At 43.7% G+C, this 21,857-nt stretch overlaps 1 protein-coding gene across 3 annotated transcripts in view; it reads right to left on the bottom strand.

Annotated features, from left to right (window-relative positions):
* LOC135946560 (uncharacterized) overlaps positions 1-16,989 on the bottom strand; it is a 45,112-nt gene extending 28,123 nt beyond the window's left edge. Inside the window, exons 1-4 of one of the 3 annotated variants that reach the window (XM_065494844.1) lie at positions 16,754-16,989; positions 13,368-13,641; positions 9,852-10,079; positions 5,922-6,239 (exon numbers count right to left, since the gene is read on the bottom strand). In XM_065494844.1, the coding sequence (XP_065350916.1) occupies positions 5,922-6,239; positions 9,852-10,079; positions 13,368-13,454 (633 nt within the window). In that variant the 5' untranslated portion in view covers positions 13,455-13,641; positions 16,754-16,989. Of the gene's footprint in view, positions 1-5,921; positions 6,240-9,851; positions 10,080-10,839; positions 11,328-13,367; positions 14,309-16,753 lie in introns of those variants that run through there. The other 2 variants (XM_065494836.1, XM_065494852.1) reach the window with 2 other exon arrangements.
* Between the last annotated feature and the right edge of the window lie 4,868 nt (positions 16,990-21,857).

The raw sequence follows: 21,857 nt of genomic DNA, 5'->3' as shown, positions 1-21,857 counted from the left end.
ATACGCAGCCGGCTTTAATTTGTTTTCTACGCCCAGTGATTAATTTGATTTGTTCCGGACGGCGTGGCGCAAGTGGCGTGACGCGCCATTTGAATGTTCTCCAGAGCGAAGGAGCGAGGAGACCATCCGCGCAGATTCGACATCGCATTCCAGAGGGGCCGTAATTCAGGGGGGCCGCAACAACTTTGCACGCTGATAAAGGACCAAGTAGCCTTTGGTGGGCAATCACAATGTAACTCGAGCCTCGTAAATCAACGAGAGGCCAGAGGAGAGGTGACTTATGCCGCGAGAGTCGCCAGATAAAGCCGCAGAGCACGCCCCGGCACACTCGAAAACGTCAAGCTCGGGCCGCCCATATTGGGCCACAAAATGCATAGACATGAAGATAACACTTTACTTTTCTGACCCGACTGCAATATATAAATTATCTGACTGCCCATAGAGTTTTGCAAAGCACTTTTCTAAGTAATGGAAACGTGGTTTGCGGATGAAGTGCACTTTTATGTATGTGATCACTCGTTTTGTGTGTCAAAAACTTCTAAAAGTTGTGGTAATCACAATTTTTATCTTCCCAAGGCAAAATACATCAAAACTCTGGGTGAAAAAATCTAGAGTCAAGTGTCTCTGGTAATTAATCTCCCTTCAAAGGGAGCCGGGAATTTAGCACTTCTTGTTTTCCTAACCGGCTGTTGATCCACCCCCAGTGCTGTCGAAAAGCAGGCGACGGGGTACATAATTGCTTTTCACGCCTCGCGGAAACCGCGCCTGTTTTGCAATGCAAATTCGACCGGCAGTGTCTTTTAAAGGCTCTGCGTCGCTCATAATTTATTCCTGGCCGATTCTTTGCCGAAAGAGGGACAACCCGGCCGGCTGCGCGTTATCTGCGTTCGTGTGCCTCTGCTTGCGAATGGTAGGCGGCGGAGGGCTTTTAGCAAATGCTGCTGGTGCTGTTCATCAGTCTGCTGATTCTGGCGTATCATCGGTCTCGGCGGTGGGTTGCTGGAGCAGCAAGTCATCCCCCGAGAGCAAATATGCCCGCCAGCCGGAGAAATGGGATTGAGACGGCAGAATTGTTTGTTGACATAACACTACATGAGATGGGTAGAGGATGCAGTGAATTTGCAGCTCAGCGTCGGCCCAACCCGCCCGACTCGCCTCCCGCAGCTTCTTTTTTCCAATTTGGTCAGCCTGCCGAGTGCCTATGTGCGTCCGGGGAATTTTCCCAAAATTTTCGCTTCTTCTCCCTCATCCAACGGACGTTTACTAAGACATATTAGGGATGCTTTCACTATGGCAAAATTTCGCGGAACTTTGTGAGACATTCCAGAAAGTGCTCCGCCTTGTTTGAGCTAGAGGATATTGTGCTCTCTTTTTGCTGGCTTTTTCATGGGTTTTAGGAGATTGGCTGCGATGAAAAATTATACGAGTAGAGGGGTATAAAAATTATATATAATCAAAGTCAAGCTTCAAAGCTACAATATAAATATATTGCTCTGCTCACTCAGAAAGAAAATGAAAAATGAACTAAAAAATTCAAAGCATGCTGGTTATTTATTCCTTTGAAGATACGAAAAATGTTGGAAATGTTGACTGTATATACACGCAAGTTTTGCACAGATGTCTTCCATTTCGTAATTTCCACAATATTGCTGTGTATTCCAAAATAAGTATAAATATTTGCACAATGTCTCTCATTACACGACATAGAGGCGAATTTCAGCTCTCGTCATTACCAAAGCGAATGCAAATATTTTACAAAGCTCATTTCCTCGCGAATAATCACAACGACACACCGACCGAATTTGTGCGCGTCTCCGGTTCTCAAGCATACTAAAAGCTGGAACAACCGAGTCAAACTAAACGTGCCACAGCTTGGCACTTCCAGTTTGCCTGTGTGCTCAATCTCGCGCGAATAACGGGCACAAACACACACACGTGTGTGCTCACGCATGCACAGTCAAATAAGTGTGTTTGCGAGAGGGCCGAGGCTTAAATTATGCACGCGGCGCGCACAGCCAAATGCACAAATTCGCGGGAGGCGCGCGTGCTGCAAACTACTATTGCGCCTCATTCAGCCGGCGACTAATTTATCACCAGGCACGATTTAATATTCGCAAAGAGAAGCCAGTTGGTTGGCAGGTGTACGCCTTTTCCGCACCACTAAGACAAAGTTGGCCTGGCTGCAGGAGAGTCGGAGCCGGCTTTCATCTTTTGTTCCGCGACCGCAGCAGCCAGCCCGCTCCCGTCCCTCTGTGTTGTCCCCTCGCATTCAAAACGCGGCGTCACGGAGGAAGGCACCTTAGCCGTAAACACGATAAGCTCGGCTGGAATATCCATGTATTTGCACGAGCGTGTTCAGTGCACGAACACGTACTACATATTTGTTATTGGTCTGCAACACGCTGGCCATAAATCGGCGCGCTTGAATATTCAATAACCGGGCTGGCCCAGTTTGGACGTCACAGTTTTGATGGAGTCAGTGTAATGTAATTCGTCCAACGACCGGTGCGCAGTAATGCTCTCAAAACGGAAAACAAACGAACGCCCCGGCTGGCCGGCTCGTTCGCGAAATATATGAACTTGATAATCATCATAATAACGGCGATCGGACGCGCACGGTCAAATGGGTGGGTTGGCCTGTTTCTGAGCTCGCAAATAATAACACGAGTGTTTTGTTGGAGAGCCGAGGGAATAATTTCGAACCAAATCAATATGCTATTAGTGGGAACTTTTGAGCAGAAATTTGCAGTGGAACGTAAACTTAATTTGACTGATTAGCAGTTGTTCGTGTTGGGATGATAACTGGAAACTCAATGTTTGTGTTTGTGTAACATGCTAAAATAAAGAATATATAATTATGCACGAAACAACATTTCAACATGGTGTTTGCTTAGCACTTCCTCGAACGACGTAATATTAACAGGAAAAAACTTTGATGGAAATTTCAACTGGCTCCGTTAATTCAGTTTATTTCATTTCTATCACTTTTCCAATCGAGCGGAGCCAATCAAGAACACAAACATTGAGCGGAATACCAAAAACTGATTTCGGGTGCGTATAAAAAATCTTTAACCAATCTATCAAACAAAAATCAAAACAGCAGATCCGTTAAAAAAGTGAGAGATGAGAGGACGGCAAGTTTTTAACACGAAAATTCGATAAATTGTGGCACGGGTTTTAGAGTGCAGCGTGTAAACGTCACTCGCGTAATACACACTCGCGCATTTGCGCCCCCAGAGGACGAACGGTTTGCACGCACGACGGGCAGATGCATTATTTAAAAGAGCACCGGCTCCGCAGTGACGAATTCGCGTCCATTACACGCCAAAAGTGTTGTTATTATTTGCCGAGCGCCGCCAGGACTAATAATAAAGCTGCTGGGGTCGCGGCGCAAAACGGTCGAGAGCGCCGAGCCAGCCGCTTGCGGACGCATTTGCAAAATAATCACGTTGCCAAAAGTTCTCTGCATACAATAAGGATGTAAAAAGCTGTTGCCGGTATAACAGGTTGCATAACAATAACGGCGCACGGGCTTGGTTTACCAGTCAGCCAAGGCCGGGCAGGCAGCCATTCAGCAGCTCGACTCGTTTTTCATCCGAAATTTCCGTCAGCCGTGAGCCATTCACGGTGCGAGAGAAATATTAATGATTTCCCACAGCCGAAAGCAATAGGCAGGCATAAATTTTATTTCTGTATTCATACGTGTTGAAAAAAGATAAGGGCCAACCACCGCGTGCCGTAATGGAGTGAGAGAAAGAGAAGGAAGTGTGTGTGTGTGCAGGCAAAAAATGCCAACTTGGCCATTATAACGCGTGGCAGTGGCGAAATAAAACCTGTTGGGAATTTACGAGGAAAAAGAGCGAGGTGGAGAAGGAGACAGCATCCGTTTTGCTACTTATCTCTCGGCAGTGCGGTCCAACCTTTTAGCTTGTTAGCTGAGGAAATGCGTGTATACGCTTCTGCCGGGGACACAAGCGAGTAACTAACAAAGTAGTGCATCATAACAAATTTATCTAGCGACATTTCCCATCCCAGGAGGACTTGTGGATACGGGGAAGTGTGTGAAAGGAACGTGATGTCCGCTTTCAAATGCGAACGAATCAGACGGAGCTGTATAAAATACTGATCATTACCGCTTTTGAACTGCTTGAATGCAAAGCCCGAGAGAGTATTAACGGAAGGATGCGAATTCAGATGTTGGCAGATTCCGATTATAATTCGCCTTGTGCACATTTCCCGCTTTTGCAAAGAGAGATCCATTATAAGAAAGATAAGAGAAGTTTTTCTGCGAAAAGTTTTCCCAATAATCTTCAGCAAAGAAGTGCTTTCAACTTTAAGCGTCATGATCCGAGAGTTAATCATTCTTTGAGCATTTTTTATGTCGATTTTTAATCTTTTAAATATGCTTTGGATGGTAAATACTTTGTGAAGTATATAAACCAAAAGTTTCAGCTAGCATTGAATACCCTTGCAGATAATGTCAGATATTTTAAGCCAAACAAAATCAATCATTATAAAAGTTTCAGACAAATTCAATCAGAAAATTTCACCTGCCTGATATAAATAAAATCTAAAACAAAAGTAAATTGCTCCATGCCATCCATTATCAACAGGCAGCTAGTGGAAAACATGGCCAAGCTTGCTTCCCACTGCAGGAGACACGTCCTCGCGTTGTGTGTGGTGCAAAGTACGATACTATAGGCCGCGGGATCGATGGAGAATTTTTGCAATGTTGAGTCGCATCTGGAATCCCGTGGTGATGGCGGCGCCTGGTCGAATTAGGACCAAAAAATCTGTGGCATCAAGTTTGCTTTGACCGGCCGTGATTGCTGCCGACTAGCACACACGTCCCTTTGCTCTAAGGCCAGCGCATACCCGGCATTGCACAGAGAGCGACCAACCTATGTACACACCCAGCGGAGTTTAATTGAGAGCCGGCGCGTGTTTATCGCAGACCAGAGTAAAGCACGTGTTTGTGAGTTTCGCTATTGTAATTAAAAACGCAGCATCCGTGCAAGACAAATTAATACATATTCGCTTAATTAAAAATGCGCTGTCGCTGCAGCTCGTCGAGTGCTATTCCGCAACGCAATGAAAATGCAAATGAAAAGTGACAAGAGTAGATGCATAATTATGTTTTATGCAAAGCTGAATAATGGTGAATTAGGGCGACGGTCTCTCGCGTGCTGCGGTTTGCGCGCCCATTTGCATTTTTGCATCTGTGTGTGTTTGCTCAGCGGTGGAGGTGCGAGGAGCGAGACGAGATGAGAACACGCGTCGAGGATTCAGGCCCGCAGCTCCTTGGGGAAAATGAAAATGTCTGCGAAAATGTGCCCAACCTGCCGTCCAATTAGTTCTCTCTCGCTCTCTTCGCAAACTCGGGTGCGTACGTGCGCGCTGAAAATAATGGATAATTGAAGTGGCGCCGCCTGATTACACTTCTCTCTCGCGTGCGTTTTGAAATTCAACAGCAGCGAGCGCAGGACACGAGAATGAGACCCTCTTGAGCCTGCTGGATACATTCGCTGCCGGCTTCTTAATCAAGCTGCAGGCGAGCGAATTCGCTAACTGAGCGCAAATTCGCTGCACCGAAGCCGTACACGTACCTGGGGCGGTTGACTTTGGTCGAATATCCGGCCTGCGGGCCGAGTAAGTGGCGGCTTTCGGCTGCAAATCCCAACCGAGCCGTGTGCGAGTATCTCGCTCTCATTTTCGCTGCTTGGCCCGAACGTTGTCAGCTTTCTAATTAGCTATTCCGCCCGCCTCGGCCTGCAAAGTTCAATAGGCCGCGTGCTCCCCTTGCCCCTCATTCCTGCTCTGCCTTCCGGAGGTTGCAAACAACAACACCGGCGGGAGGCGCCGGTTACAGCGCGCCGGAGGGTGATTCGTTCTGCATACGCACACAAAATTAAATTACCCACCTCCACTTTGCGAAGCCGTGCGATGAGCGGTGACTCGTACTTGTCATCCAGCTTGCTCAACTCCGCAGCAGCTTTCTGCACCGCTTCTTCGTCGTCGTCAGCGTCTCCCTCCGCGGCGCCGCTTTCGACGATTTCGATCGTGTCTGTCTTGGACATGCTGCCATTCAGCAGGTGACCGACGCCGACCACGGCTTTGCACGCTTGAAGGAGGATGGCCAGTCGGGGCCGACGTGACGTAACTGCAGGCGCCGCGTCCTGCGTTGGGCACGCTTCGTCCAGGTTTTCCTGCTCACTGAGCTGTCCTGCCTGCTCGTTTTTCTGAAAAGCAGAATTAAAACCTAGTGGTAATATGAGTTTTTTGATTAATTAACTAAGTACATCGGAGGAAACGCATTGTGGTTGTCTTTCACTAATTTTGTAACTGAGGGAGCGTGAAAGTGATTTAGGGATTGCATTGCCTAAAATGCAAATTAGAGAGAGTAGAGGACAGGAAGCATCGATCCTGTTGACCCTTGATTATTGAGAAGTTACCATTTGTTCTTATCAAGTGCAGTGACACAGGGCGAAACCAATAAATAAGCCAAATAAAGATAACAGGATCCGGTAACCTGTCACAATCTCCTTGGGCCATTGTTCATACTAAGGAGCCGATTCAATTTTACTGTAATTCTTGTTATTGGACAACCATATATGCTCCCTCGTCTATTTTGAATGACAAGTATACAAGACAATACAACAATAATCCACATTCAGCATTTTGATTCAGTTGTTTGAGCAATATGGTGACAATTTATCTCTAAAATTTGCAATAAGCACAGTAGCAACGAGCAGAAACCATGAAAATCTAGATGAGCTTTTATTTTCAAAAAATACTCGGCTTCCCTTTAATTTTGATTCCTGTCATCGCGACTTGTGAACGAAAATTCTCCGTTTATCAAAACCAATCACCATATTTAGTATGCAAACAGAGCCCAAGCAAACAAACTTTGGAACACATTTTCTGGAAAATTTACTCAGCAATCTAGTTCAGTTTTTTTCTTTGCTCTAATTAGATGATATTTTGAAAAAATAAAAAATTTGCCTGTAATAAATAAAAATCAAGGACCTGAAGCAGAAAAAAGCGGATTAAATGACGGGAGGAAAACAAAAGGCAACAATTAAATAACAGCGAGTAGCGGTTTATTCTATCGCTAAACCAATTAAGATCTGCTGCCTTTGCAGTCCAAATATTTGCAGGGTCGGTTTACTGCAGTTAATTTGGCCAAAAAGGATCAGGACCGACCCTTTTCTATCTGAACCGTGTTTTTCATACAAATGAGCTTATTATGAGCGAAATCATTTGGGCACTCTTTTTAATAGGGACCCCCCAGGGAATACAAATGACGCCTCTTTAAATCAGAGAATCGAATTTACTACAGCGGACTTTGCAGGAGTCCCAAGCGTAACAAAACTGCAGGAATTCCGTAAATCAAGGGATTCCCAAAGCGGTGAAATCTGCCACAGCCTGAAATAATTGCTCTCTCCGACGAAGTTAATACAGGAGAGCCGAACAGCATGAACGACAGAATCCGTTGTCACGCTTTGTTAAACACAGAGCCGGCACAACATATTACCTTGAAGGTTTAGAGTAATCTCATTCATAAATAACGTGCACAAAGTCCCCGTTGAACGCGGTGCAGTTAATAACTGACGTCACCGTGCAAGATTGATCAAAGGGCTTGAGCCTCGGCATCAAAATCTCCATTAGATTAGATCTGGCGTGATGTGCCAAATTGGCAGTTGATTATCAAAATTGGCTTGAGCAGATCACCGAGACAAGGAAGCAGCAGCGGCAGCCGCAGAGTTGCAGTGCAGCAGATGGGAAATCCGGTGTTCGTGTGGCTGGGAGCGCGAAATTAATAATGTGTTTTAATGAAATAACCGGCGCGAGAGATAGAGAGAGGGAGCTGCACGTAAATCATCCAATTTTCGTAAGGAGCCGTCGGCTGCTGCGAGTCCCCAAGGAGGGACCCTTTGATAAAATACGAGCCAGGCGCGCCTCAAATTACAAAACTGCCGGTGATGAAACGGCCTTTTACACGATCCGAGCGGCGATAATTATCGACGCCGATGACGACAGCCAGACAACGGGCTTAACGAGATTTTACATTTTTATCCTTTCTCTCTCTATCTCTTTTTTTGCGGCGGTAACAAATGCAAAGCCAGATTGGAAAACACAACATCGCTGGCGGAAAAGCCAGATAAATGAATTACCAGCCGTGCCGCTCTGCAGCAACAACTTGACAATTACACTTGCTGCGCACAAAAGAGCTCACGGCAAAAAATAAACAGCAGCCGGGCCAACCAACCACTCGACATGATGTCGCGTTGGGTCGTACGTGTACGTGTGTGGCGAATGCAAATATTTGGCCGTGCGCGCTCAATTGGCCTCTTTGCTGGTTGAATTAACGAGCCGCGCTCGCTGCCGGCCGGTAACTGAATTTATTGCGTTCGGTCGTGCACGAGGAAAAATGCGAGCAAAGATCTTGTTTGGAATGTCGCAAAAGGTCTGCTTCTGTCCGCAGCAATCAGCCTCCGCGGCCGATTGCGTGGAGGCGCCGTCATTTCGTGGTTTCGGCTCCAGCTGGGTAGGTCTACGACGATTTAATCAAACGCCAGGCCCTTTTGGGAAGTTTGGGCGTAGCTGTGGTTCACAGAAACTACTTGATCAAAGCCGCTGTTTATTCTTCCGAACAATCGAAGCCTTGTTTACGGGAAAGTTTGCTACCCTGCGGTAAATTTGTCAGACAACCCCTTCATTATTATGATAGATGATGGACCACAGCCGATAGCAAATGGGAAGTTTCTCGGATCTTGTAAGGAAAATCCCGACATCGCTTCAATCACAATTAAGGAAGATTGCAGTGTTGAAAGGGATGTGTAGAATGCTATACATGAAACGATATATATCGTGTTAGCACAAGACCGGGAAAAAGAGAGAAGTGTGTGGCGGAAGATCAAAATAATAACGTGGCGTTTAAAGGTCAAATTTTAAAATGGAAAGATTGGGAAATTTAGACGGTTGAATAGTTTTCAGTGCTTCCAATTCCCACTAAGCTGAAATTTGAATCATATTGCAACAAAAAGTAGATCTTCTGGTGCTGCCTTGACCATCTACAAACCGTTTAATCTGCCTTTATAAATAATCCGAGCAAAGCCACTTAGAATATTTAGACTTAAAGTGTTGGGCCTGTTTTGCCCCTGACAAAATTTTTTCACTTTAAATCAGAAAACATTTTTGGACGGTTAAACTAACTACATTTTTTAATCAATTTTATTTTATTACTGAGAAAGCAACCAAAATCTGAGTCTACATATATTGAACCATTGAAATTATTGCCCAATTACATTTACAATTAATTCATCTTCATAATTATTAAAAATTAAATCCTGCGAAGCTAGATAAACAATTTGGAACCTAGAACTTAAATTTTAAGTCTAAAAATTAATAAATCAAAGGCAAGATATTCAACTTCCCAGCTTAAATCTAAAATTCCTAAGTTCAAAATAAAAATTTTGGGCCACATTAAACACATCCATAAATGTCAGAGAATCGCGTTTCGGTTAGAACCGCAGAAAATTCTCCCTCGTCACAAAGGATTTGGTTTTAGGTCATCCTTGATATCCAATGAGTGGATTGGTAATAGGCACAAAAATTGTAATATCTATTTAAAATTACTTGATAGCCCAGCCTCAACAGAAGCAAGTGAAAAAACTCAACAAATATATTTCTGAAAAAAATATGTCTGCACATAAAATTGATTCAGGGATTGAATCTCATTTCCCCAGACAAATTCCAATCATAGAGCTCGGCAGTTGTCAGTGCCGACGCGAAGTGCAAGCACGTTCATGCCCGTCACCCAAGGGAATGCAAACAAGAGCGAGACTCACCTTCTTCTGGTTTTCCACGGGCTGCTCGTTATTCAGCTTGGCGGCGTGCAGCTGCTGCAACCGTTTTGGAGGCGGCCGCTGCGTCTTCGCGTGCCTGGCACTGCCGGCCTCTGAAGTCCGTTGAGGGGCCGTCCGCCGCGGCACGTCCCTCGGAAGCGGAGGAATTTTGTGCGGGTCGGCGATCAGCCCGGCCTGGATCATCTGCCGCTCGCGAAGCGCCTCCTCAGCCTGCACAATTCACCAGTTATGCAATGCCGCTCGACACCGGTGTCGAGCGGCTGGTGCAATTTCGACTCGAGTGGATGTGTGTGTGCCGTGACAGCGCGGCACTTTTTTACAAGCGTATCGCGCGATAAAAAGAAAGTTACCGCCGCCGTCGAGCGCGAGGGGAGAATTTCATAAATCACAAAGTTTGAGTGCACTCGCTTTTTAATGACTCGAGAGATTGATGTTCAAATTGCACTTTGAAACAAAGTTCGAAAGAAGCGTCGGTTACTGTATTACATATTATTGTGTTTTCTTCCCTTTCTTACATAGAGACCGAGAGCGCAAGTTTAATAGAACTTTTTAGATCGAATGAGATTAATGACTCTTCCGAAACTACAAAGCGTCTTGCTGTTAAATTAGCAGCGACAAAAAAAGAAAGGAACGCTACAAAAAATAATGTTTTAGCAAAATTACTGGTTGAGATACGTGACCTCCCTAATGGTTATGAAGAGAAAAAACTCATATCTTTTTCTCGGTGGCGTTTAGCAAGATTAAGATTTGAAAAGATATCCGTAAATATAATTCTCTTCATCGAATTTCATTTCTATAAGACGTTCTTTGCCTTGACATCAAAGTTGCGGCACTGCAGAAACATTTTATATCATTTTCCCGACGTGAATTCTCGCAAGGATTGTTCACTTCTGAGAGGAGGCATTTTGCAATTTTGCTTTTTGCACGCGATAGAAGTTGCAGTAATACTATTGGCACGTTAGTTTCACACCTCATCGTAAAAACATGCTGTCTCAACTTCCACTCAGGACGAGACGCCTCTCGTAGGCCCTACGTGAGTAAGGCTGCGTGTGCACTTGTTTGTTGACACAGACGCGCTTTCACCATAAAAACAGCCGGCGGGGGAGCAGAAAGTACTTGATGGATGAAACTTCTTACCTCTGCTGACGATTGAAATTTCACACGTGCGCCGCATTGCGCAGCGGAAGGCGGCCTCAAGGGCGAAAGCAAACGCACATTTCCCCGGCATGAATGAGATCAGGAAAATTATGTTTGACAACTGACATGTCGCGGGTGGCACCTTTTATTAGAGTTTCCGGCTTTTGACGAAAGCCGCCACCTCGTCAGGATTGAATTTCTAACAAAATTGTTTAGGCTCTGACGTGTCGCGGTTTGACGAATTTTGATGGGACGACAGACCCCCGAAACGCATAATGTTCTGAGGAAAAGGTTTTTGTGTTTTTTTCGAGGCAGGAAAAGTAAAAATTCTGCTTTCAACATTAATAAAATCATATCAGAGGTAAATTTTTTTATATGTTGAAATTTTCCAGTGTCCATATTTGATTTGAAATGTGCTTCAAAAGTAGCACGATGTAATCCACTTTCACAATCCATGTGTGACATGATTCCATTTAGATATATTCCTTTTCTGGTTGTAGACCGCTAAAATATCCACAAAAACCATTTGCGTCAGAGATTTCACTTGAAATAGTTTCCAAAGCTTTGCCATAAAACAAATCCAAGCGGCGAGACAAAAATTTACACCATTTCCAGATGAACGAGCAGTACAAGTTAAGCTAGAATTTACGTGCTAAACGCAATTTGTGGGCCAAAGATAGGCGTTTTAAAAACAGCCCTCCGTATGCTGATCGCGCCGCCGGCAAAAACTTTTAAAGTGATCGTTCTAATAAGTTTTATTGCGGGCGCCAGTGAATTGTGAGCTCGGTTGGCTCAATAAAAGCATAAAGCCGGGCAGGAGAAGCCGTTGCGAGTGCCGGTGGTCGGACTGTGCTCTGGATGGCCATAATTTTGCCCACATTGGCACCCTATATGTTCGATTTACACGTTTTGCACCTTCCCAGTCGCTCGCACGTGGAATGACTGACAAGGTAGCATGAAAGTGTCAGGAAATTTAACATGTGCATGCATTCTAATCAGCACCCACAGCTACATGCGCGCTGTGACTGGAGATAATAATATCCGGTTTTCTTTCGCTGTTTTCGTCAGTTGTTTGCACACGAGAATGGAAGTAGATGCTATTTATGAAGGAATAAAACAATGATGCGGAAGAATAAATAACGCGATTCAACCCTGTCGGTTGCGATCTCGACGCGGCGATCTTGCATGCGGGCCGAGAGTTTTACGGTTAAAGGAGTGAAAGTAATTCAATTTCATTTGTTTCACAGTCTCACTCTTCGTGCCTTTATTCGTTTGAGCAGAAACTCCCTTTTTAAATTCTCAGTTGGATCATATCGATTTTCATTTTTATTAATTAATTTATTAGGTAGTTTAAATACTTTTGAATCTAAATCAAATCTAAAAGTAATCCAATTTTACCCAATTAGAGAGTATTAGTTAATTAATTTTGAAACAAATAAGGAAAAGAAAAATCGATATGGACTTTACAGCCAATAATATTGAAAGAACTAACAAAACTATACAATATAAACCAATTCCCTTATTTGATTTATTTATTCCAATTCCCTTATTTAAAAACTTTTTGTCCGTTCAATACTGGCAGAACAATCAATATGTAAATAAACTTCATTTTCCTTTGTTTTAAGACCTTAAGAGTCAGTCCATTTTTCCGATAAAATCGATCAAATTTTCCATTTTTTATTCAAGCCTGATTACTAAAGCACATGCGTAGTATTCAAATTTTAAGGAGACCATCTCATAGATCGTCATAGCTTGATAGCTCATGAATTATTTCAACTAATTGTCAAATCATGCAACTCAGGTAGCTATCAAAATTCGTTAAAATATAGTATGAAAATGGCGTAAAATTATTTATAGTTAAATTTTGATAAGCGGCAAAGAGTGGAGAAAAGGGGTCACCTTTTTTTTGCTGGTCGGGTTACTAGAGTTTTATATTTCCTTCCCGCTTGCTGGGTGCCATCCACATTTTAAAAAACCGTTGATGCAGCAAAACTCTGTGCGAGACACATGTAGCTGGAAAATTGTACATAGTGCTCGCGGCCCGCCATACGATGCAGGCCTCGGACTGAAGCATCATAAATAGAAAAGCGCCGGTGGATTTATACGTGCACGTCAGCACAACGCGGTTATCATTTTTCAATGTGACACCTGCGTGTGCGAAAAAATGGGTTTTTGATATTTGCCAACAGGAGAGGTTGGCAAAAAATCGCTGTTTACCCCTGCATTTGTATCTGTACTGTACAGTGCTGGCAAGCAAAACGGAGAATATAGGCTTCCTTCCGCATCTGCCTCGCGTCTCTTATTTTTCGCCATTAAAAAGCTGTGAATGTGCCGAAGTGTGCCGTTGCATGCAAATGTCACCTGTCTCTTTTTGATCCTCTTCTGGATGGCCTCCTCATGCTGCTCGACTAATCGGCGCTCCATCTGCTGCATGTAGTCACGATCCATAAATCGTTGACTCTTGCTCAGCTCGAATTTTTCCTGATGATGCCGCGGATAACAAAGGGGCGGCGCGGATATGGCCGCCGCCGCTGCTGCAGGGCGGCCGCTATCTTTGCATCGGCGACCCTTGCCACCCGATTTACCCTTGGAGGGGCGCGAGCAGAGTTGCTGGCTGCTCGGGATCGACGGCAAGCTGCAGCAGAGGAAGAAAGCACTCGAAATCACGTCCTCATTACGGCGAGAGGGCGAGAGCTGTCAAATAAACTTGCTTCTCTTCGCCCCCGCGCGCTGCCGGAGCGAAAAATCCACTCTGGCGTAGTGGCAATGGCGAAAAACGTGCTGGCTATCATAATGTTAAAGGCGACGGTGCACACACGCCATGACACTCCAGAGCAATAAAACGATATCGTTGCAGCGGACGATCAAAAGAGAAAATCAAAGCGCACGCGGCATGTGAATTGGAAAATGGAATAGTGCCGGTCTGCTCTTGCGGAAAGAATGCTGCATCGTTGAATTTGCACAATTGAAAGTACATACGACGGCTTATTGGGAACGGAATGAAAGTCCTTGAACGGTGGTAATGGCTTCTCGTACAATTGGCGCAGACTGCAGTTGTGATTGTTTCGCTCAAACTTGAACTCGATCTGAGGTCTGCAAGATTCAATTGGTCTGCGCCAACTGACGAACTAATTTCAAACTTGGCAATACACTTTCACAAAAAGCCACTCCAGTCCAAACTCAATTAATTTATTATGCTAATTCAGAACAACGCTTATTTGAATGAGAGAATATTCTGTTTTTATTTTAAACAAATTGATTTTGTTTGGTGTAGAGTTGGTAAATTTAAGATAATAGACTTTTCTGAGCGTTTGTTTAACTTTTAGGCACCAAATGAGCACGGTTCACGCAATATTAGACTTTTCAGCCGAAAACTATCTAAATTGTTTTTTTTTAAATTTTACCTTATAAAATGTCTGAAAAATCCTAAACCGTCGGCGCGCCAATTTAAAAATGAGGGTTTTAAAAATAAAATAATTCATTATTATATTTTTTACTTAAAACCATCTTAGTCGTTTTTGTTTTCTAATTAATATTTTTTATCGCTTTTTTTATCAGAAAATAGTTGGTTAGATCAAGTTTGATCAATTGATTTCATTCTAATGATTTTACAATGACTACTCCATCAGGCATGGAAGTCTTTTAAGTGGAAAGTTGTAAAATAAAATTAAAATCACACTTTCTCAAACCTTACATTTTTCCACATCTGATTTTTAGTTTTTGGGTTAATAGTCATTGTAAAATCAGAAAAATTAAATTCACTCCACATGATTTTTTTCTTTATTTGTAATAAATTAATTTTAAGTTCAATAATAATTTCGAGAGATAATTTTGAATAACAAAATTTCATTGATCTTGTTGAGCTAAATAGTCCATCGTTATATGTTACAGTTGTTGGGCAAAAGGTGTTTGGCTTAGATTACCTCCCATTTTTTTTATATTTTAAATGAAAACGCTCGTCATTTTGAAAATAAAATCATCTAAATTTGTGAGCAATAACATTTAATGGAGTTGCCGCAACTCCTGAAAAGAAGGTAACATTGGCAGAAAATCGGTGGGAAAGAAATAGGCAGAAAAATTCTGAAACCGTCTAAAAGCAGTTGGTATTTTCCATTTAGAAAACGGTTTATAGCTCCCAACCATAGTTTGGAATATTTCAATGTGAGTGAGACAAAAAAGTTCGTGGCTCATGTACAATATATTAGTTCAGAGTTCGTGATATTGTGTGCAAGCATTTACAGGAGCAAGTTCAAATTGGCCATGATAAATTTGCAATACTATTCGCTTGCTTAGCTCTTGAAGAAGTTGAGCGTGCATCCAATTACAAAAGCGGTTGAGTCCTGATTCAATATTGCTTTCAAACTCTGATGGCTGTGCATACATTCAGCTTGTGTTCGCTAACATTTCAAAACACAATGTGTATATGTACATCGGATGTAGATTTAGTTTGAAGTTTCAATTAATCTGGTCGGTACCACTTGCTGCTGCCGATGCTTTGGTTACATGTACATTATGTGTGCAGTGCCACTTCTCAAAAGTTATTTGAATTACCTGCATCTGAGGTGAGTGCGGATTGAGTCGAGAATTAAATTAATGTTGGCGAAACGTGCTCCGAACAGCACCGAGATGGAAGATATAAGTCACCTCTCGGCGCAAAAGAGAAAATCGGATATTTCGCTGGAGACTTCGAAGCGAATCTTTTCTGTTGCGAAACGTGCGCCGCACGGTCGCTTATATTGAAGCCAGCGAAAATTCGCAGGCAGGAAAGCGTTCAGGTTCACGCTCTTTTCACCTGCTAGCCCCGAAGGGAACGTGAAAGTAGTGCCTACTCCACTTGCTGGTGGCTTTGCGATAAATAAATGGGCTACCTACTGTGCGCACAACACCGAGTGCCACCGCGTGTACACAATGCATTTCAAGTGATTTTTCGCGATGAATAACAATCTGCTGCGTGTAGCGCTCCAACAGCCTTTTATACCAATGCATAAACAGACAAAGTTTTGCTCTTGGGATTCCGCCATAAAATTTACAACGTGCTTTGTGTGGTCTAAAATGGAATTTTGAACAAGTGCTGCTTCCAAGTTTATCAAATGGGAACAGAGCACGAATAAGCTTTAGTTTTAATTTATTTCGCAAACCAAACCAGTTGAGCCAGCAAAATTACTTTCATGCCAAAAAATATATGCTTTATCCTTTTCAGTTAAAAAAAATATTATTTAAACAGAGAATCAATAAAAATTGCTGCATGACATACAAATGCTCAAAGAATATGCCTGCCGGGTTTTACTTTTATTTAAATTGTGAAAAAGGAGGACCCTATCAGTCCAGTTCTAAGTTTCCAAGTCTTTCGATAAACGAATGAACTGCTACAATTTCTTCGATTGTGTTTTAAATAATTTTAAATATTACGAATATTTTACGAAAGTAAGTACGTGAGAAATCAAAACTGTTTTTTTTTCACATCGTCAGTTCTAACTAGCAAAACTTTCAATTCAACCGACCAGGTGCTACGCCACAAAATCAAAGGGTCACACATAAAATAGAGAGTGCTAGCTGGAAGCAGGTTACCAGTATTTGCCGTAAAAGTTCATGCCGCGAGGACGTGCCGTCGCCATACGTGTGCACCTAGGTGTGAACGGAGCACGAAAGGAGAATATACCTGATCTTGGTGTGCATGCAAAAATTATAAACGCTCTCGGTCGCGCCACGTGATAGCCGGGGCGGGATGGGCAGGTGGCTACACTTACACGGTGCATAATCATGTGGAGCAGCAGCACCGGCTGGTTTCGCACCGAGATTGCGCGCTATTTGGGCGTCATGCGAGAAAGAGAGATGAAAAAACTTTTTTAACACGCCATCCGATCCAATGTGCCGCGCGCTCTCGTTTGATATTGTATTCCAATCGCACCCGAGCGAGCGAGCAGACTTGGATTCCCAGCGATGTCGTGACTCGCAGCCGCTGCTTGTGCTCTCTCTCTCTCTCTCTCTCTCTCTCTCTCTCTCACTCTCGATAATATTCACGTGGACTCGGTGGCTACCCCCGCTCGCTGCCACATTTTAATGCATGCGCCCTGCCAAGCTGCCATTCAACAGCCAGTCACCGTGTTTACCGTTTTAATATTTCCGTCCCCCAGCGCGTTTCGGCCCGTGTGTCATTAGGTCGACTGCATTTCGATTCATTGCACACGGTCGAGATGTGTGTGTCAACGTCAGCACCCGCGCCATTCGTCGCCTCTGCCACCCTTTTTGTTCCCTCCTTTCACGCCCAGTTAGTGTCGAATGCAAAAAGGAATCGCTCGCTGGAGAGGCGGCAAATGCGTGGTCTCCGTAAAAAATATGCGTGGTGTGGTACGCACGCTGTGTATTTTCTCTCGGCCTTTTGAATGCGAGCGCTCGTTTGACCAGAAAGCCGAAAATTGTGCTTGGTACGTGCAACCCTAGACGCTCTAGGCACCAGAGCTTGAAATATTGAACACCCATGTGAATTTTTCTAAAGAAATTGGTGCAGTTAATTTGTAATGAAAATAAATATTTCACTCGTATGAACATCCAAGTGTGAGAGTAAGAAATATTTTGACTTAACATGGATTTATTTAGAGGGAGTTACAAGTTAAAAAAAGACAAAAGAAATAATTTGGCTCTTATGTCGTCAAAAATGGAAAAATTAAACAACGTGCCAACTGTCTATGGCAATTGTCCCAAAATTCGTATATATTGGGTGTATAAATATCTAAACCGTTTGGCACCAACTGGTTGGAAGGAGTCATTTGCAGATCCCAAATAAAGAGCATTGTGTGTTATTTATTTTCGGGAATGCTTTCGATAGTGCAAAAAGAGTCCATCAGAGCGGAAACCCGTGGTGCGTTGCAATAAACGGCATTGGATTGAAATTCGCCCGCAATATTAATTTTCATAGCCGGACGATTGCGCGAGCAAGAGCGTGTTTGTGAGTTAATTACGTTCGGCACCGCTGATAATTTTTCCGCCAAATTAATGTAGATAAAACAGACCATTCACTAGCACGTACAGCCTTTATCCGCATTAATTTATTTAACTGCAGTGGCGGAGGTTGTGGCTGCGAGCTGAGCACACACACATTTCTACGCCATTTGTTATTGATTCCGGCTGCTACGTGTGTGTGTGTGTGTGTGTGTGTGTGTGTGTGTGTGTGTGTGTGTGTGTGTGTGTGTGTGTGTGTGTGTGTGTGTGTGTGTGTGTGTGTGTGTGTGTGTGTGTGTGTGTGTGTGTGTGTGTGTGTGTGTGTGTGTGTGTGTGTGTGTGTGTGTGTGTGTGTGTGTGTGTGTGTGTGAATAACATTCGAACGCGACCCTCGGTGTTATTTCAAACGCCATTTATTCGCAATCATGGCCCACTGCACCCTCTTGACCCGATTCCCTGAGGCTTATTTCGCGTACACAAGTGCAAAAATAGTTGGCTTGCGATAAAATAGCTCTTCCAGGACCCGAGGATCGTGCTCTGGCTCATTTCCGCAGGCTCCAATTTTCTGCCCACCCGCCGCACGACCGAAAGCGCGAGTCTGATCGAACGGGTCAGCGCGGTAGTCGTCTCGCGAATTGCGATTCAGGTCAGGAATGGGTTGGGCCCGTAAGTGGCTCTTAACTCCCACTCCATTACTCGAAATTGAAAAGTCTGGCGGAGAAAGAACAATAAAATAGGCAAATCAGGCCCGTAGGCAATAAAAAACCTTGCCTCCTTCTTAGCCAGGGGTAGGCGGAGCGCGAAATTTAATGGGACCGATAAAAATTCCTGGCGTTCCATCTTACGGTGTGTGTCTCAGAAAGGAGAAAAGACTTGACTTTTTGTTTCTTTCAACGTACACATTCCTTTCTGATACAACACCAATATTGTGCGTACGTCGTTTTGTATTCCTATTTTCTTGCGTTTGAAATTGATGTATTCCTTTGAATTTACGATTTGGGAAATCAATTTGGAGCAGCTCTGTAAAATTTGATCTAAAATTTCAGCATCTTGTTTCGTCTTTTTTAGCAATCAATTCAGTGCTACTGCTTGTAAAATTATATTGACTGGGTCTTCTTTCTCATTTTTACCGAAAGTTACAGCAAGGAAATCTGATTTAGGCTGTTCACAAAACTTTGCTTTTCAAATGGCATTCTTGGCCTCTCTAAAGCACGAGTAATGAACAAATAAGTAGACTCTAAATTAGTGGTGTGGTGCTCATCTCGCTTAACTTTTGCCTCAGCACGCCACTGGCATGAGCATTGCAAAAGCCAACGATTCGGTAACTTAAGCCTCTCTGCTCGTTTTTAAGAAAGTGTGCGCGTATATCCAAACACACAACGTGCGTAACTCGTTATTCGCTCTCCCTTTTTGTTCTCAAATTAGAAGCTGGCGCAGTTCGCTTTTCCAAAGTTGGAAGCGTGCAATTTAAATTATTAGAAAGGCACCCCGTGCGTCGTGGGGGCGCACTTTGATCTAATTTCAGGCGTGCACCTCCACCCCTGGGTCGAAATAATCAAATGCTCCCGAGCTGCGTAATTCAATTGCATGCACAACGCGCTACCCTCCAAGTGACAGTGTTTTACTTGATGCTTTCCTTTGGTTGATTTTCTACTCGAGGAATGGAGTTTATTTGGAAAACATTCCCCCTTCCACTCGGGCGTCGGAACCAATTTTTTCCAGAAAATGGGGTAGCGGAATTTCATTTTCGAGGCGATCCAGCTTGCGCACATCTAAAATTAATTTCGCTGCATACACGCCAGGTCAAAAGCCGGAAAACTCATCTGTCGGGTTGGATTTGTCGCTGCGTGAAACCTCGCAGGCGCAAAAGAGCGCTGCAACAGAAGCTGTATATCGCAGCAACCATTGTTGCTGCGATCTCTTTATTCGTTTGTAACCAGTTAATTTTTATGTTTGCTTTTGCGCAAGATAGGAAAACAATGGCGATAAAACGGTTGGCTGACGAGAAGAACAATACGGAGAGCGGAATTGCAGCTCTTCCAGCAAAATGGGGCGAAACAGATGGTGAAAGGTTGACAGGCGGCAGCGCCTTCATCAAGTCCCATAGGGTGGAAGTTATAAATAAATTATTTGTTTCGCTTCCTTGGCAGCGTGCTCTTTTGGCACGATGCTCTCTCTCTCTCTCTCTCTCTCTCTCTCTCTCTCGCGCCGGTGCGTGTTTGTGTCTACAAAAGCTTCAGAATTAATTTAAATTTTAATAAGATTGTTCACATAAAATTCCCTTTGGCATAAATTTTCAGTAAACGTGAGGAAAACAAAATGAGGTCAAGCGGAAACTCATATATTCCACAGTATTTCGTGCGTTGGGAACAACTTTAATAATAAATAAATATATTATTTGATTTCTAAACGTGTTTCCTTTGTGAATAATATAAATTTATAGTTTCCAAATCCTCTGAATTTTCCCGAAAAACATGCAATTTTGATGCTGGCCTTCACTCCGCGTTTCTATTTTATGGTTTGGCCATTTCACAACTCGACAAACACGAAACTCATTTTGCGCTTGAAGCCACTACAATTTGTGGGTTAATAAAATTTGATTTTACACTCCACGTTTACGATTCCAGAACACAAATTCATGTTCCCTGGGCCTTTTTGCACCACAGTTTTATCTTTGCGTCCCAATAAAGTGAGCATCAACACAGCAGTTATGATTTTGATAGAGTAAAGCGCGGATGCGAAAATATCTCGTCGACGAATAAAGCAAGCATAAGAATGGTGAGTTTCGGAAACTGGGTTATTCAACTCCCTCACAAATTTTTCTGAGCGAGCAAACTGGAAATCCCCGCCATTCTGCCCCAGGCAGTTGGTGCGTGGGCCCGCGATTGTTACGCTTGTATCAAGCACGAGCAACATTTAGCACGGCAAACCATAATATACAAGCTGAAGGTAACGCCGTGTGTTCCATTGTATTGGTTTACAAAGTGTAAGTGTACTGCTTCTGGTCGTCAGAGTAAGCCGCGTTTGTGTCGGGGCTAAAGCGATGGGAGTTGCCGGATCTAGATACAAGACTGTCGGCCTAATAAATTTTGATGCCTCGTGGTCTAGCTTATCGCAATCAATATTCGCAATATTTTATTGTTCACCTCGTGCATCGCATATAAACCCGAATGTAACGACTGAATACAAACTGCCTTCAAAATCTGCAAGCCTGCTAGAGCAGACCGCCGCCGCAAGATAAGGCGACTTTTTTATTGTATGGTCGTAACTTATGGAAATGATAAAAACACGCTATTGAATATCAATGTGCGGTGGCGTTGGAAAAGTTCAGAAATCCATCCGAATTCTCGATTTTGGCAATAAAATATTTAAATCGCAAATTATTGCCTCGCGGGCACAGCCTCCCGCTCCCCTTTCTCGAGAAACTGCTGTTGCTTTTTACGATAATCTGCATGTTATTTCGGTCGGTCTCGCGTAAAAAAGAAGCACTCATCCAATTCAGGCACAACAGACCTCCACCGCCCCTGGAAAAATGTCCATAATATGCCCAATTAGCCTGACGTAATGGGACATGAAGGCAGAAGTCGAAGTCTGAATACCAAACGCGCGCGGGGGAGCGAGAAGTTAATAAAGGGAAAAAGAGTGCTCTTCTCCGCGCTCACTCTCGCGGCGGGCGGGCGGGCGGCAGGGCAGGCGCGGGGTGGAATAAAATTTGTGAAAAAATCCGCGCGTGCGGTGATGAAAAAGGGTGTTTTGCCCGGCACATCATTGATTTAATTAAAAGGAGCAGAGGAAAGCCGGTCGGGCCTCTGCTCCTTAATGACGCACCAAATTGAATTTTTTGCGGCCGCCATTTCCCTTGATCATTCTCTCGGGTGTCAAAATTGAATTTGAGCACAGACAAAGGCGTGC

This window comes from Cloeon dipterum, chromosome 1 (assembly GCF_949628265.1).
Source record: "Cloeon dipterum chromosome 1, ieCloDipt1.1, whole genome shotgun sequence".
Classification (NCBI taxonomy): domain Eukaryota; kingdom Metazoa; phylum Arthropoda; class Insecta; order Ephemeroptera; family Baetidae; genus Cloeon; species Cloeon dipterum.
This window is presented reverse-complemented; position numbering and strand designations above follow the sequence as displayed.